This window comes from Aulonocara stuartgranti (genome assembly GCF_965226115.1).
Source record: "Aulonocara stuartgranti genome assembly, chromosome: 17".
In the NCBI taxonomy this organism is placed as follows: domain Eukaryota; kingdom Metazoa; phylum Chordata; class Actinopteri; order Cichliformes; family Cichlidae; genus Aulonocara; species Aulonocara stuartgranti.
In genome coordinates, this window is record NC_138953.1 from 15,609,664 (window position 1) to 15,624,904 (window position 15,241).

The 15,241-nt window shown below is 38.9% G+C and overlaps 1 protein-coding gene across 4 annotated transcripts in view; it reads right to left on the bottom strand.

Annotated features, from left to right (window-relative positions):
• pde4dip (phosphodiesterase 4D interacting protein) overlaps positions 1-15,241 on the bottom strand; it is a 96,419-nt gene that overhangs the window by 37,802 nt on the left and 43,376 nt on the right. For 3 of the 4 annotated variants that reach the window (XM_082509666.1, XM_082509664.1, XM_082509667.1), the window contains exons 4-9: positions 10,430-10,540; positions 6,375-6,451; positions 4,718-4,841; positions 4,487-4,638; positions 3,819-3,933; positions 1,546-1,581 (exon numbers count right to left, since the gene is read on the bottom strand). In XM_082509666.1, the coding sequence (XP_082365792.1) occupies positions 1,546-1,581; positions 3,819-3,933; positions 4,487-4,638; positions 4,718-4,841; positions 6,375-6,451; positions 10,430-10,540 (615 nt within the window). The remainder of the gene's footprint in view (positions 1-1,545; positions 1,582-3,818; positions 3,934-4,486; positions 4,639-4,717; positions 4,842-6,374; positions 6,452-10,429; positions 10,541-15,241) is intronic. The other variant, XM_082509665.1, reaches the window with a different exon arrangement.

Sequence of the window (15,241 nt, forward strand, 5' to 3'; positions counted from 1 at the left end):
GAAAAACTGATTTAATCATAACTGGTACAGATGAGGAAAATGAGACTATATTTGCAGAAATATACTGCACATATGACATGACTCTGCACTGACACTGATCCTTGCTGATGCTCTATAAGGAACTGTGCCTCCTAATTTTAGAAAGAGAAACATAAGCCTTTGTTCCAGCTGAAGATTAGGATACAATAATAAGTGAAACAGAAACTGACTGGAACTTAAAATAGGACTAAGGCTGGAAAACACAATAACTGGGACCTGCAGATGGACGGTGACCCGACACTCTGACAAGACACAAAGGGAGACTGAGAAATTATCTACATACAAGAGTGTGATTAGGGAAGTAGAGACAGCTGCGGTAACAGCAGAGACAAATCAGGAGTAATGAAAAAGGGGAAGCAAAACTGAACGCACAAGAGACACAGGCTATCAAAATAAAAGAGGAAGCATAAACAGTGAGACAGAGACAAAGACACATGAACCTGACAAAGAGGAGACAAAAGAAGCAGGATAGGAAATAACTATATAACTTGGACACAGAAAGACCGAGGCCAAAGACAACTACAAGAAACACGAGATGAGGGACTGGCAAAATATGATGGAAAGTATAGAACTCGACATACAGACAGAAAGAGGAGACGAGACTGCCTGCATACATGGGACACTAGGGAGGACACAGGGATGAGACGAGTCTGGACATGAAAGGGAACCAAATGAAACAAGGAACTGAGAAGTAGAAACATGAATAAACTAGGAAACAGTGGAAATACTAAACTAGGAGACTAAACAGTGAAAACTAGAATGTAATCATAATAAAAACTGTTTTTTATTTCTACTTCTCTACACAACTTGCTTCATTCACACAAACACTTTCCCCCCCTCTATGCTTTTTCTACCTAACATTCACACGCTCATTCGGCATGCAGACTGGCGCACGCAGAGACTGAATCACCGAGCTTCTGAGTGATACGTGATCAGCTCTGCCACCTCAGCTACAGCCACTCCAGAGGTGGATAAGGGGAATATATACTCAGATCATAGGGAAGAAAACTAGGACCCATGTCAGTGTTTCACAAGAAACAATATTCAAACAGTTAAAATGTTTTTGTTTTATTTTAATTATGAACCCTTTAAAGGGTAAATGTGCAATACTCTTGATTGTATTTTTCTTTTACCTGGCCTTTTATGATGACAAAATATCAGGTGTAGAAACTTCAGTTTTAAATTATGACATTGCTAAAATCCTAATTTTACTATCTAAACAAGCAGTGAAAGCAGTGAACATATATGCTTGGGTGTTTAAAATGAGAGGAGTATTAAATCTGATGCTACAGTCATACTGTATGTGCAGTGTGGATTAAGTAACAGAAGGTGGAGCTACTTGTCTATGAATGGAGAAGATGGGCCTCCTTGTCTGAGATGCACACCACCAACAAAAGCTGCCAGTAAAAATGTAGACGTGAGATTGGGTAGCTATCAGAATATAAATGCAGAAAATACTGCAGAGAGTAAAAGTTCAAAGATCTCACAAGTAAAGTTTTGTCCTACCTGCATCTGTGCATGAACTGTGCACTTGTGCTCACACTGCAAAGAAACAAGTGCAATAATGTCACACATAAACCACCAACATGGTTTCATGTTACTACTTTTTAGCTCTCACAGGTCAAAACCTTGATTTTGAGCTACAAAGGCAGCTATCCCCATCAACACCTCCTTCGTCCACCTCATTATTTGTTGATGAGGTGTGTGTTGAGGCTCAGACTGCATATTTTAGGAACTGCATCAGGTTCAAAGTACAGTATTTGTTGAAAATAAGTAGAGATGGTAAAAATGAGACATTTATTCAAATGCAAGCAGAAAAACACAAGCATACAGGGGTTTACATGGTCCTAAAAAGGTGCACATATTTTTAGCTTCATGGTGGCGTGAGCTGTCTACCGTGCCAATGTTCCACTGACCCACATGCAGATATAAAAACAGTTTCATATCTTACTGGGTTGACCTATCTGCTGTTTGAGCCAGAACACTTAGAGCAAAGTGACAGAAGATGAGAAGGGGGGTTGAGGCAACCAGCAGAGAATTTAGACCAGGACTGGCACGCGTGTCTGGATCACAGTCAATGTCTGGAGTCCGTCTACTAAGCAAAAGACCTTTGGATTTTTTTGAAAGATGAAAAAACGTTGGAAAATATTTAATATTCCATATCCAAATATTCAATGCCATTGGACCATATGAATGGAAAAAAATGGATAGTTGTAATGCTGTGATATAATTCAGAGGCAAGTCCTGTTTTGAGACAAGCAGCACAGTAAAGGGTCGGCAAGGTTGTGTGTTGATCCTACACAGAGCCTCAGTGCAATTGTCAGACAGTCATCTACAAACTGTAGCCGTTTACTGTCACCAAGGAACAGTGCCAAACAGCTGGTTGTGGACTACTCTTGCAGTTGTTGCTCTTGTGCAGTTGTTGGTCCTTCAGCCAGCTCGAGTGAAACTGAGAGCTATAAACAAAACCCTGTTGCTCTGTTTGTGTGCCAGCTAACCCAAAGATTGTGCAGAGCTCCTAAGTTGGCTAATTCTGAGACTTTGTTTTTTGCCTGCAGCCTGTCAACCCTTTCTTCTGAGGTGGATGGATTGGCGCCATCAGAATCTAGCCTGTCAAGTCTGTGTGTCCTGCATTTTTCTTTCCTCTTTCGCTGGCAAAGATTCCAGAGAATCTCCCATCGCTGGTGCTTCCTGACTCAGATCTTGGACTTCTGCCGCCAAAGCCCAAGTTACCTGAGCCAGAGCCAGAGGGTCCAATGTTGCCATAGTCATTATCATCTCACTCCTTGACCGCCTGACAAGCTCCTCCTCCACTGTTGGCTTCCTGCGCGCCTTCCAGTGGGGATAACACCTATACTGATGTTAGAATCTTTTCCATCTCCTCTGCCACCAGGTCGACCCCCAAAATTAAGCCTCTGCTCTGTCCTGCATTTGGGTCAACTATCTGTGCTTCTTTGGTTTGCCCTGAACCCACTTCCAGATCACTCCCTCTGCTGTCCCTGCTCCAACCCACAGAAAATGAGTATCACTTACAAAGACCGTGACACCACAGGTAATTAGCTGCTTGGATATGTGCGCTTAAGGTCTTCTCTTCCACTTTGTTCTAAATCTAGCTATACCCTTACAGCTGACGGTGTACTGCTGATGTGAAAAGTAAGGAGCAGCAGGCTATTGGTTTACTCCTCATAAATTATGTAAATATACACGAGGGACTCTGGGTGAAAACATAGTTTAAAGACCTTCAAGAAACCTCTGAAATAGCACAGAAATGTAAGTCTGCAAAAGTTATTTTGATTATCACATCTTATAATTATTTTATTTGATAGAGACTGAAAGAAATAAGTAACAGAATTATTTAAAACATAAAAGAATTAAATGTCTTTTTTTGTAACTAGTTGTTAAAAATAAAGGATATTTTAGGCATATTTTACTAACTGTAGGTGTTTCTCAAGTTAGTTAGATAAATAAACAGCTTGTTGATTGTACCCGTAATACTTTCTTTAATGTCTCTTTCTTACTGGTTGGGCTCTAGTGACTTAATAAAACTGACATGAATACTGTGCAGCACTGGGGCTCCTGTCTAGTATACCTCAGATAATCACTATGTGCTTTCAGCTGCACATAATAGGAAAATAAATCACTTATTAGGGTCACCTGAACTCTGTCATTTCTTCTTCAGTTTTATAGCAATAAAGTATAACAATATTTGCAATATTAAGGGTGTGCGTGCATGATCGCCTCACCCTCTTATGTTCATGTAAGGAATATCATGAAAATACCTCAGTTTTTCCTTCGTCTTTGTGCAGACAAGAGGAAGGGTTTTGAAGTCTCACTTCAAGCTCTTTGACTTGAAGATGCAGTGAATGTTTGTCCTGTGTCAGCTCCTCAATCATTCTGATAAAAAGAAGAAACAGAGACAAGCATTAATGTAGCTAAAGCTGCAGTTTACCCCAGCTGATATGAGGTAAGAGGCATGGCACATCACCAATCTGTTACTTGTCTGCGACAGACCAGAACACGCAAAGTCCACACAGAAAGACTCCGACCAGATGGTGGAGTTGAACACAGGGCCTTCTTGCTATGAGCCAACAGTGGTAACCGCTGTGCCATTATGCACAGGTATTTATGTGCCACCAAAATGCAGTCACATCAAAAATTGAAAAGCTGGTGTTTTCAGGTGATAAATCATACACTGTGCAATGATTTGTTTTTATGAATTAATTATTTATTAAAACTAGCACAGCACTTGTATTTCATTCATTGTACTAAATACTGATTTGCCACAATGATAAAAAACAAAGTGAAATCAATAAAATTAAACATATGGTGAGGTTCATCAAACCCCTCTGAAAAACTCCAATGCACTCATAATGTACAGTGCAAAAAGCTGTTTTACACAAACTGGGATTTTGGTTGCAAGTCTGTGGTTAGCTACATATTAAATTACCTGTCTTTGTCTGTCAGTGGCTGCAAGTTGAGTATTCCACCTGAGGCTTGACTCTTCTCCAACATCTGTTTCTCAAGAGTGAGGTAGCGCTGGGTCTCGGTGTTTGCCAGCGAGGCCATCCGTTCAGCCTCAACTTGTGCCAGCTCAGCCTCCTAAACATATGCATGTTCTCATCAGCATAAATCTCCTTTTGCCTGTTAGGAACTGCTTAGCCAGTGCTACTATCTGTACCTCTTGTAGTAGCCGGACTTTGGTTGCCATGATTTCCTGTAAGTGGTTGATTTCCTCCTGCTGCACCACCAGACGCCGCTGCAACTCTGTTTCATTTTGATTAGACAGGCCCTTTGCCGTCGATCTGTATGAGTTGAAATGAATAACGATTAACTTGTACAGGAAGTACTAAAATAAAATAATCCCACACGTATTCAACCTTCCTAACCACACCACAGCTTAGTAAAAATTCAATGGTACGTGCATCATCCTCGAGCTCGGGTCCTCTAGCAGAAGCCTGCTAATCAGAAGGTTGGGTGTTCAAGCCCCATCTTGGCCAACATACTATTCCTAAGTTGTTCTCAAAGAATCTAATGTGTACTATTTGCAAACCTCAAATCGCACACCTTGTCTTTAAAAGCAACATAATTCATTGGATAACCTGTTGCAGTGTCTAAGAATAATTCAGAATGAATAATCAATGATTTTAATATACCACACTGGTTTTACTGGCTAGCTGTTAGCGATCAATCCCAGAGCAAAGGCTCCTTCTTTGCTGTCTTCATCCTGTTCTCTTTCTCTCCCTCTCTCTGCAGTAATGGTGCAGTCAACAAAAAGTTAAATGTTACAGTGAAACAGACTTTACAACCCATTAAAAGGCACACTGATCTGTGTTATTTATAGCAATATTCAAACTGAATACGGGCTGCTGCTGGCCGTTGACAGGTAACATGCTTTTGACTTGCTGTCACCTAAACTGGAGCCGTACTATTAAATAATGAAGCCCAATTTGACCAGAAAAGGAATATAAATCTTTAACTAACTGAAATATTAAAAGAATAAAGAACATAAGCTCCTTGGCTGACAATGGCAATGGCTTTTCTTATTCTTGTCTAAATTATCCACACATGATAACAGCAACAAACTGTGCTGTGATAACAGGAAATGAAAATAATAAAGACAGCCTTTTCCTGAAAAACATGGACCATCTTTCCCTTTAGGGAAATTTACAAAAAAAAGCATCAAATGCACATTAAATTGTGTAATCTGAGGTTTGCATCCTGATCTCAGTATTCTGCTTAGTTTATTGTTTGGAAAGGAGAACGGCTGAAGAAAGAAAGGGAGACAGCTGGCTTGTAAACAGGTGCTGGAGCTCATATAGTTCCCAACTCGGCAAACCATAAAACCTCTGCCCTTTACTCAACCTACTCCCATATTCTAATCACCCTCCCCCTTAAAAAAAACAAAAAACACCCTTAGTAAGACCCTCACTTCTTCTCCACCTTGTCAGTTTCCTACCCTCTTTGTCCTCTATCCCAGAACTCAGAGGGACTTCACAAGCATTTTCGTGCTGAATCCATGCATTCCTTAGAGCTTAGTTTGTGTTGTGATAGTTAGGTTAGTCTACAGGCCAGCAGGCTTGCGTGTGATGAGAGGCCGTGGGGTCCTGAGCTTGCCTTGGCGCTGACGTACTGTTGGACTCATGGGAAACAAACTAGTGATGAAAGGAGCGTTTTTGTGCTTCGCTCAGAGGTTTCCCTAAAGGGATTTCAACAAATCTGTGCATAAGTAGTTGAGTATTCGAAACCGCTTTGAATTTTAAAATGGTTACAGGATGCTAGCGAATTATTTGTTTGATAACAGTGGAAAGGAAAAGTACGATTTTGCAAATACTTACTTTGCTTTGTCCAAAAGCTCTTGTTTCTCCTCGAGTTCCTTTTTCAGACTCTCAACTTCAACCTTGAGTTCAATATTCTGGAAGAAAATCATAGAAGCGGATAAGAACAAACAATAAAAGTTGCAGGTCTGAAATTTCACGTGCATCATATTCAGTGATGGGAATAACGGTGTCACTTTTTTCAGTAACGAGTAATCTAACTAATTACTATTCCTATCGTTACAACGCCGTTACAGTTACTAACAAGAAAATGCGGTCCGTTACTATTTTTCAACAAACAGACGGTTGAAGCTGTGCTGACTACGTAAGTAATCTGGACGCGCGCTCCCGCGGACGGTAATCACGATCACTGTCTAGCACAACACCTGGAGCTAAGGGGGCAAAACAATGGCATGAGTGCTGCTGTTTGACTGAGGAAGAATAAAGTAGTCGTGGTAAGCCAATCACATGACCACTTCAAGACAAAGCAACAAGGTATAGATACCAGTTTTTAAATTGTGCTGATAGGCCACGTAAAACCAGAGTCATGATAAACAATATACGCGGCGTATTTTCCTCAATAGTTTCGTCACGTTTACTGTCTAAGGACAGCGCAGCAAGCGCTCTCTGCTTATGAGCAAAAAAACAGAGGATGTTTTAGGAGTGACAGCGAGAGAGAGAGCAGAGAAAGAGAGAGAGCGAGTTTTGAGACGTTTAGGTGTTTGGAGTGTGTAGTTAATGTGTTGTCTTGTGTAGTTAGTGTGTAGTGTTGTGGATAGTTTTGTGTTGTGTGTCAGAACAATGAGGCAACTGCTGTCTCCAGGTAGAAACCTGCTGCTGTCAGACCTGCAGGGATCAGGCTGTGATGTTCTCCTTTATAGTGGACAGAAATTATTTTTTTTGGAGTGGCACAAATAATTTGTGTGGGATCTCATTGAATGCAGAACAGCTGATTGTTCTGTAAATAGTTTGAAATGGTTATAAAAAAAGAGTAAAAGGTAAATGACTGCAAATAACTTTGTTGTTTGAAAACTTGTGCATATGATTTTAAAATTGACAATTTATATTTACATTTAAAGTTATGAAATATTATCATTAAACATGTTTGTGGTTGTTACAGTAAAAAATATAACTTTTTCTACTCTGATTTTATTTTATTTGTCTGATTTTAGATCCATTGTGTTAATACAGTATGTCAAAATGAAAACAGAACTGCAAATTCAGACACGCGAGGTTGTGCTGAAAAGAATGATGCCAAACAAGGCAAAGTAAATAGTTTCTAAAGATAAAATGTGGAGGGAAAATCAAAAGTATTTAAAAATGGCCAATTATAACCTGGACCCCAGAGGGTTAATAGTTAATAGTTAATAGTTACTTTTCAAGTAATGAATTACTTTTAGAATCTTGTAACTCAGTTACTAACTCAGTTACTTTTTTGAAGAAGTAACTAGTAACTATAATTAATTACTTTTTCAAAGTAACTTGCCCAACACTGATCATATTTCATGGACAGACTTTATATTATTGCCAGACTAAATTTTAGGCGCTACATTATTCTTTTCCTGGAAGAGCTGGACCACTTTGTGTGGGTTCTCTTCAAGTACACTGGCTTCCTCCCACAGTCCAGAGACATGCAATTAGTGGGGTCAGGCTAATTAATGATCCTAAATTGCCCATAGGTGAGAATGACAGAGTGAATGCTTGTCTATCTCTCTGTGTTAGCCCTGCGTCAGATTGGCAACCCCTCCACAGTGTACCCTACCTTTCGCCCTATGGTCGCTGGTAGGCTCCAGCAATCCTCATGAAGCTAAGTGAAGCAAATGAGTTACCCTGACTTCAATTGACCTTATTTCTGCAGTCGTTGTCATTCAGTCAGTATAGCAGTACAGTAGTATGCCACACGAAACAAGCTTCCAAGTCTCACGTGCTATTCAATATCTCTGTAGCTCAGTAGGTCTATAAATAGGTGGTAGAAATAAGAGCACCTGCTGTATATGTCTCCTTCTGACCCCCAAAAGTGTAACATCCACCACTCCACCCCAAGTACCCAGCAACAACTCTACTTTTAACTTTTAAATCTTAAAGCAGGAACCAACTGGATGAAGACTGACCGTCACTTCACTCACAGTATCCGTCTGCAGTGATTGATGTTTTATGTACACCAATCTGGAATTGCAGTTCAGCACTGCTGCAGTAACTGTCACACAACACAGGTGCTGGACACAAGTGTTGTTGCTTGTATGTGCAAAGAGATGCAACATACACACGTGCATATTGTGCACCGACAAAAACAGTGAAACATGAAGTGGGTCATTGGGTTTATAGCTGCCACTGGAACACAGGTCAAGCAGTTAGGGCAGTTGAAACAATTATTCTCCAGCAGACATGTGGCTCTCTTTAGGTATACTGAGCAGCTTCCACTGAGAGCAATGAATTAAAACCTCATTCCAGGTTAGTATATGTTAAATACTTAACAGTATTTGGATGCTCTTAAAATTCCCAAAATTAACACTGCTGCAGCCCAACAGAAAATCCCACCAAATATTCGCTCTGATCAAAATACAATAGAAAGTGATGTATTTACTTTAAAATTTTATTCAAAAAACATCAACAGAACAGACTGTTGGTTAGAAATAGTTAATGCTACCCAGTAAATTTAGGTCAGAGTAAAAAATAATATCACAAACTAAACCTCCTATTATCAGTTTTAATTGACTTTTTAGATAGATAAATACACTTATATGAATATGTAACTGTAAATATGAGTAATTTAAAAATGAATTTGTGTTATTTCTGTGGATCACCTGCAGTGCCTTAGCCCACACTTTGGGACTCACTGCTCTATCAGGTTTACCTTAAAATGTGAAATGCCCTCAAATACCTTTTGTTGTGAGTTTGGAGAGTACAAATAAAACTGAACAGAATTAAATGAATCTGTTTTCAGATAGAAAGCACAGATTTCAAGAGTGGATACGCTTTTGACTACGATGACCTGGATGACTGAGAACCTTCACAGACGATATGTTTTTAACTTTTTCTTTGTGTTTTAAATTGTCATGCATTACAGGATTGATGGTTTTCTTTTTGCAAGAAAATATTTTTTTGGGATTTTGACGTTGCTGTAAAATTATACATAACGTTAGAATTAATAGATACTTGCATTAGATACTCGCTGGTGCCAGGTAACAGCAATGACAAGTATTTACTGTGGGTCATAGGGCTGTAGCATATTTGATGAAGCATAAATATATTACAAAAGATTGGTGTGGAAAACAGTGATCACTGTTTTCAGAATCATGTACAGCCCTCTGCTCTCATGCAGATCGATTAGATGAAAAGAAATTATATATATTTTTTTATTTTGAAAGACTGATTTGTGAAGTGGCAGAATAAGTTTTATTTTAGTATCAAGTATATATCATTATTGAATTACAAAAATAGAGAGAATTACATTTTAAAATTCACCACTTGTCTAATCCATGAAATCATCTAACAGTTTTGGACACTGTAACATTAATTCAATCACAACAACAGTTCTATCAGGGTGCTTTATATTGTAATGTAAACACCAAGTCCTATAGCCCAGAAACATTGATGTGGGGAGTGAGGGCATAGGGTATAGGGAGGGATAGGGAAGGAGGGGGGTGTAATAATATTTCTAGGGATCGGGGCCAAAATGCAAATCTTCAAGTAAAATCCATATATATATAAATGTACTTAAGTATTTAGTTACTAATCACTGCTGCCAGAGAGAGTGAACAATTTCAATCCCTTTTCTTGTGACCCTTGGTGCCTCAGAAGGTTGAGGCCCTCCTTTATTTCTGACTGCAGCACTGAGACAACTGTAGTCACTCTAAATCAGCTTCACAAGCAGAAATGTTTGACAGACAGTTTGAATGAACTGCTGCGGAGCAGCCTGAGACCTACTGTCAGTATGAGTTACTGTCAGACACAAACCTGCATATCTTTGCATAGCATATAACTCCACATCAAGTGCATGCAAGTACAGAACCTTTGGAATAACTTGCATGCGCGTGTCACAGTTAAATTATACACAGACTGTTTTTCTTACTCACCCACTTGTGCACGTCATCACTGCTCTCCTCAAATTTCTGCTGGATCTTCTCCTCCAGGAAGTAGATACGCAGCTTTAGGCTGAAGTTCTCCTTCTTCAGGTCATTCAGGTGCTGTGAGATAGTGCGGTAACCACGGAAGCCAGAGTTAGACATGATGACAGGCTGCTCCTTTGTAGGGGGCACCGCAGCCCCCCATTCAGTACAACATAACGTGGGAAAAGACAGGACTGCAGAGAAGCAAAGCCCTGTCTGAAAAATCTAACTGTTCTGATGTTGTATAGCAAAAATCTAATGCTCTAATCTCTCCCGCTAGTACACTTCAATAGACAAGCGCAAGATCAGAGTGCTGGTCAAAACAAAAAGTGGACATGAGCTCCTCGCTGTGTGGATTTGTTACAGAGGGGCTCAGGAGTGGCACGAGAGGGGAGGATGAGGGGATGTTTCCTTTTTTACCACGAGAAAGGCATTACAAGAATCTGAGACAGGAGTGAGTGTGTGCTGATAACTGCTACAATACTGAGCTGCTGTAGAATATCCTTTCACTTGTGATTGTGTGTGTGTGGAGTTTAATTGGGATTACATTAGCCTGACATCAAAATAAAATCTCCTTGAACTGAACTGAATATGGGCATTTGTACATGAGCTACTCTTTGTATGTTCTCCAGTACTGACAAGAGCTGAATGTTTACAATACAAGTGATGCAAAAACATGTGCTCTACTAATACAAATTTAAGCTCCACAAAAAATAACAGTTGACTCAAAGCACTTTAGACTACAAGCACACTATGCATTTATCTAGTGTTTTATTCTAGAAACTTTAAGCGCCTTATCTACCTTACTTCAACAGCCAATCCTCAATCGCCCACAATCTAACATGCATATCTTTCCACAAAGACATATGGAGAACATGCAAACTCCATACAGAAGCTATGAGGTCAGAGTGCTAACCACTACACTGCTGTGCAGCCCAATAGGGGCAAATGTGAATTTCTATTCCATTTCAAATTTACATGGTCATTGAATCGTAAAAAGGCATAACTTGGTCATGCGCAGTTAAAGGGTGTCCTTTGAAATATGTACCATGCACGTAGGACTTTCACTTTATAACAATATAAGACCAAATTTAATAAAGCAAAATAAAAGTCTGCTCTAATAAATTAAAACAGTAAATGAATAAATACATGAAAATGCAGTCTCAGGAGTGAAGTTTTCATCTAAAAACAGATTCATAGAACCAGAGAGTACCAAACCACAGGGAGGCACTAATGCTCTACCAAAATTTCTAAAACCAGACGTCTCAGAGTGAACTTGAATCCAGAAGCTATTTAAAGAAACCTTTGCCCCACGGCTGTCACTGAGGAATGCTGAAGTGGGAGACAGTGATCACACATGCAGGGCTGTCCGATGCCAGCACTTCAGATGGCCCTGTGCCACACTGACTGACTGCATATTAAATTACATATGCCTGAATGCATGAACATATATTGTGTACACATACATGCACACAACATCTATGCCGAAAAAGGGGACGGCTATATGCAGAATGTTCATAACTGAAGGCTTTGAACATAAAATGAAATCACTTAGTCAGGGCTATTGAAACTTCACAGGGACTTTGTGCACTTCATTTTAAAAGAACACAGTTTGTTTGAGGTAATGTGTTCCTACTTCTCCTTTGGAGCGTATTTTTCTCCTTAAATCTCAGCTCACACCGCTAAATGGCTGTGTATTTGTGTAAAAACACACACATCTGCTTCTCATAGGGCCCACATCAATCACTAAAGCAATGATGGCAATGATGGAGTTTCTATTTTTAGTGTTCCTATTTCAGTTACAATGTTATAATAAATGAAGATTAAGAATGAAGATAACTGTAATGTGTATTTTTCATTGATGACAATAATAAAAAATAAATAACATTTTGTACGAGCACTGTAAAAAGTAAGAAGATAAGTTTAGCATTTCAGTCTATTTTTTATGAATTCATGTGTGAGAGAACACTGAAACCCTGGATGCACACTAGAGTGTGTGTATGTATTTATGTATATACTTGCGTATGTGTGTACTGCACTACTCACAGCTATTTGTCATTAATCAATCCTTGCAAACACAGAGGTTAAACCTGAAATATATTACTGATACAGTAAATATATTAGTGATGACAGTGGTAATCTTATTCTGACAGTCTGACAACACAAAATAACAAAGATTACATCTGAGAAATTAAGCACATGACCACTTCAGGCCAAAATGATCATAAGAGTTTTTCATGACTGCCACAACTACACTGCAAATCAATCTGGAGTTAACAAGAACTGGAGAAGAAATGTAAACCCGAGGCCATGCAGAGAAAAAAGACTAAATTTATTGCAAAGCGGCATGCCCGTGAAATGAAATCATCCTAATTCTCCGGGACTTTTCCAGCATCAGAGCATAATCCAATACAAGAGAAGGAGGGGAGAAAAGAGAACATTATAACTTTTTTTCCAGGCTGTTGCACCTCCAACTTTTACCACACTATGTTTCATGAGTCAGGAACAAACTCAAAGTCCCATTATTAGAATCAGAAAGTATTAAGACCTGAAATTTCACAGAAGAAGAAGATCCATTTTAAATGTTTTCATTGTCCCTTTCCACATTTCTTTTTCTTAAAAAAAAATCTTATGCCTCTATTAGAAGTTGTTTTGTTACCATGGATGGTAGGAGGGAAGCAAAACAGTTTACTACCCTCTGCCCTCTGTTTAACTGGGAGCTTGCATGTGTGTGTATGAGTTTGTGTGTCCTCCGGATTGGCAGACCATTGGGAGTTTTCCCCCTTTACCGGTAACAGGAGCTCCTTGATGCCAGCTAGCTCAACATTTTCCAGCCATACTCTCTGGCAGTGCCAGCCCGCTAATGCAACTCTGCAGTGGGAATGTCTGATTGTGTTTATTATGCTGCCATGGTCCATGCTTCACGGTGGATAAAAATTATAATTTGTAAACCTACTTAAATCATCAAGAGAGCCACTAAAAACATCCCCAGGAGCTAATTAAAATTATGGACTAAAAAAAGAGGGATTAATGCTTGAAGCATTCTAGAAACCAGATAACACCTGCATGATGGCTGTATGCTGCAGAGTGGTTCTTTACGTATGACATGCAATTACATATGTGGCTGAGTTCACCATACTAGGAAAGACACTAAGCAATACAGAGAGGTGCAGTGCGCACTGCCACCTGTTAGCAAAAGGGTTCCTGCCCCAAACCCCAGCTGGGGTCTATATATGTGTCAGTCTGTGGGTTTCCTCAGTATGATTAATAAGTATGTAAACTCTGTCTTGTAGTCTAAATCACTTTGAGTGGTCAGTAAGACTAGAGTAGTGCTCAATTAATATCAGTGCATTACATTTGAATGTGCTCAGTCTAAGTGGTGGGTATATTGATATTTAAGACATTAAATTCGTCTTCATTTGATTCGGATTAATTAAAACAAACAAAAAATAATTAAAAAAAAATCCCAGCACAACGTAATCTCTTTGTCACTCTAATATTTCATGGGATGATTTGAAACAACATTAAACTACAGAGACCACTGGTTATTGCAAACTGCAGATACTGGAGTGTTGTTTTTATATAGGACACACAGTGTCATGAATTTTGAATCCACAGAATTGTGGTTCAGTGTGAATGTACTTAATACTGTAAGCAAAACTAAAGTCCCTGCAAAACATTATATTACACTTAAATTTTAAGAGAACTTAACAAGCAGGAGAAGGCCATGTGCTACTGTTCTCACACTAAAAAAGTGAAAACCTAGCCTTAAAAGTGAACCTAATACACCTAGAAAACTTTTACAAGGTTGTAAAAAAACAAGAAAAAAGAAAGAAACTTCAATGTATTACTCTGAGATAGAACTATATACAGTTCAACTCTATTTTCCAGTGAATAATCATTTCTTCTCACACCACAAGACTCATAACACTATATCCAATGGTTTGGCCAACCTTCAGAGAAAATGTGACTCAATGTTTGAGATTTATTTACTGGGATAATTCATCAAGAGGAAAATTTAAAGATTGGCTGTCAGCAGAGCAAAGCCTGCTGAAGAGAGCGACTCCAAACTCAAACCCAAACAAAATACAGAGAATATCAGTGTCAAAATTCTTAACACAAAGTTAAGAACACAACGTGTATTGATTTAATTACTACGTTCAATTCAAAATTGTATCTATGAAGCGCCTTGAGGCGACTTTTGTTGTGATTTGGCGCTATATAAATAAAATTGAATTGAATTGAATTGAAAATAAAGGACAAAATGTATCTCTGTCCATCAGCCACAGGTGCTGTTTTCTGGTCTATCTTGCTAGGTGTGATCTATTAGGCGTTAAACATTAAACCAAATTTAGCCTTTATGGTCTCTTAATTGTTAGATAAGCTCTCTAATCAACAAAAGGAAACAAAAACTCAATTTCTAATCACGAATTTATTCATGATTCAACAAGGATGAGGAACCAAATGCAAAACATGGTAGGGGAGGTAAGGGCTGGTATACTAGACAGAGGTGCCATAATCCCGAGTCTTGACTCATAGTTGACTTTTCCTTATTTTTACTTCCTTTGTCTGATTAGCCTCACCTATTCTACCTAACTGTTCTGTCTTGTCCTGGTTAGCCCTTGTGTGTCAGTTAGTAAATACTGAAATGTCTTACCGTACGTGTTCCCTGCCTGCTTGTTTGCTTGTTTGTGTTTATTCGTTTGTTTGCTCTTGTTTGTTTATTTGTTCCTTTTTTTGGATTTTTTTAAATGAAATGAAACAATAACTTTTAGTTTA